Source organism: Oratosquilla oratoria, chromosome 22, assembly GCF_046742065.1.
Source record: "Oratosquilla oratoria isolate Oo_2021 chromosome 22, ASM4674206v1, whole genome shotgun sequence".
Taxonomy (NCBI): Eukaryota; Metazoa; Arthropoda; class Malacostraca; order Stomatopoda; family Squillidae; genus Oratosquilla; species Oratosquilla oratoria.
The window spans coordinates 51,486,213-51,488,712 of record NC_134798.1 but is presented as its reverse complement, the minus strand read 5'-3'; the positions used below and the strand labels follow the sequence as shown (position 1 = coordinate 51,488,712).

At 42.9% G+C, this 2,500-nt stretch overlaps 1 protein-coding gene across 1 annotated transcript in view; it reads right to left on the bottom strand.

Moving 5' to 3' along the window:
- The window catches only part of LOC143037581 (glycine receptor subunit alpha-4-like), a 65,057-nt gene that overhangs the window by 36,212 nt on the left and 26,345 nt on the right, over nucleotides 1-2,500 (bottom strand). Inside the window, exons 2-3 of the mRNA XM_076206018.1 lie at nucleotides 971-1,625; nucleotides 168-322 (exon numbers count right to left, since the gene is read on the bottom strand). Of these exons, the coding sequence (XP_076062133.1) occupies nucleotides 168-322; nucleotides 971-1,191 (376 nt within the window). The 5' untranslated portion in view covers nucleotides 1,192-1,625. The remainder of the gene's footprint in view (nucleotides 1-167; nucleotides 323-970; nucleotides 1,626-2,500) is intronic.

Below are 2,500 nucleotides of genomic sequence, written 5' to 3'. Positions count from 1 at the left end.
GAGAGAGATATATAGAGAGAGCAAGAAAGAAAAGCGCCACTATAGTTTCAGCTCCAGGTCCTTCCCACCGCACTCTCCCCCTCCCACTCCCCCTCCCCCTCCCCCTCCCCTCCTGCAAAAACCCAAGAGGAACGAAACCTCGGGCGAGCTCACGCCCTCACACTCACCGAGGGCGTCGTTGGGCGTCTGTCTCCGGTCGTAGGGCGGCAGGAGGAGCTCGTCCAGCTTGCTCAGCTCGGAGGAACTCCACTCGAAGGGAATGGGCGGCGGTGGGGGCGGCGGTGGCGGACGTCTCGGACCTTGGCCGCTGCTGCTGGTCCTCCTGAAAAAGTCGGCGAGTCCAAGAGGAGGAGGAGGAGGAGAAGGAGGAGGAGGAGGAGGCAGATACACTGGTTTAGTTCGGTTTCGGCCAGACTTTTTTTTTTATTTATTTTTTTTTTTTTTATTGGATTTCGGAGGGCGAAAAAAAGAAGAAAAAACAATATCCACTACACATTTATTTGTGTAAAGCTTTGAGGAGGCTATGTTGTCAGGTCGGAGGAAATACATACGTACATATATATATATATATATATATATATATATATATATATATATATATATATGCATATATATATACATATATATACATATATATATATATATAAATATGTATATACATATATATATATATATATATATATATATATATATATATATATATTGTTTCAGTTTTATTTCATTTGTACCTTTTCACTGGCCAGGCTGATGAGCACACATTTAACTTTGATCTTTATACCAGCGCTAGTTGGCAGTTTGGCCGAAAAAAGAGGAATTTCAAAGGTTTCTGTTTTGTTTTGATTTCGGGTTTTCCAACGTCGGCGGACCCGTAACCCAATCAATAAAAAAACGTCTGGCCTTATTGACCTAAATATAGTAATACAACATAGTACATTACGCAAATTTCTTAAAGAAGAAGGAATTTACTCACTGAAATGCACCGACATCTAGACCACCGTGTGTTGTAGCGCCAACGCAGCCCATGATGATGATGATGATGATGATGATGATGTGGAGGTGGAAGTGGAGGGGGAGGTGGAGGGGAGTACTGGAGGGCGCCCACCACCTGCATCTAACGGCGAGCGGCCGAGACCCCGACGCAGCAGCAGCTGCTGGTGTAGTGGTGGAGTGCCCGCTCCCAGGCCAGGCCATGCTGAAGACCCAGGTCACGGGAGTGATGAAGATGACCTCGCCTCCGGAGAGTCTCGAACTTCCTTCTTCGGGAGAGTCTCCGTCAGCGGAGGAAGGATCCCAGTTCCCATTTTCTATTTTTTGGTCTTCTTCTTAGATCCGATGTGTCCTTCGTCTAGGTTCAGTGGACATCGTCCTCGTTCAGAAAATTCCCGGCAGTTTGTACCCCACTTTACTAAACCACCAACGCTGTGGTCAGTATTTAGTCAGTATTTTCTTTGAGCTGTACACCAAGATGAATTTAATTTTTGTCAGTGTGACGGGAATGAAAAATAAAGTATTGTTTATGCACTGCAGTTGCTCACTTCATCAGTTCATTGCCCACCATCTCGTTTTGGTCTTCACATCACTATTCATATAGTTTCCTACTACTCTCATAGAGGCGTTTCTGCAACCTGGGAAAAAACAATAATATTATAAATAAAAATAAATAAGATAAAACAAAAAGTAAATAGATTTAGCTGGTATACACCCATTCCCTCATGCACATTCGTCACTGTTTGCATCCGTTACGACCGATACATCAGTTACGTCCGTTACATCCGTTATCTCAGTTACGTCCGTTACATACGTTACGTCCGTTATATAAGTTACGTCCGTTATATCAGTTACATCCGTTATATCAGTTACGTCCGTTACATACGTTGTATCAGATAAGTCCGTTACATCCGTTACGTCCGTTACATCAGTTACGTCCGTTACATCCGTTACGTCCATTAATCCGTTATATAAGTTACGTCCGTTACATCCGTTATATAAGTTAGTCCGTTACATCAGTTACGTCCGTTACATCAGTTACGTCCGTTACATCCGTTATAAAAATATATATATATATATATCTTTTTGTCAAGGGGCTGTTTGCCATCTATGTTGCCCGTTATTCATTTGTTTCACTTTTTTTTCAATTCGTATCAATTCTCTTTCATTTTGTTTCGATTAGTCGTGTAGTCCAATATAGGCAGTCTGAGATTCGTTTCCATTTTCCTTCGTTTGTATTTCATTCTACATCAAATATTTCCCCGTCTCTCTTTCTCTCTCTCTCTCTCTCTCTCTCTCTCTCTCTCTCTCTCTCCCTCTCTCTTCCTCTGTCTGTTCGTCTCTCTCTCTCTTTCTCTCTTTCTCTGTCTGTTTGTTTCTCTCTTTTTGTCTTTTCGTCTCTCTCTCTCTCTCTCTCTCTCTCTCTCTCTCTCTCTCTCTCTCTCTCTGTGTGTTCGTCTCTCTATCTGTTTGTCTCTCTCTCTCTTCCCCTCTGTTTGTCTCTATCTGTTCG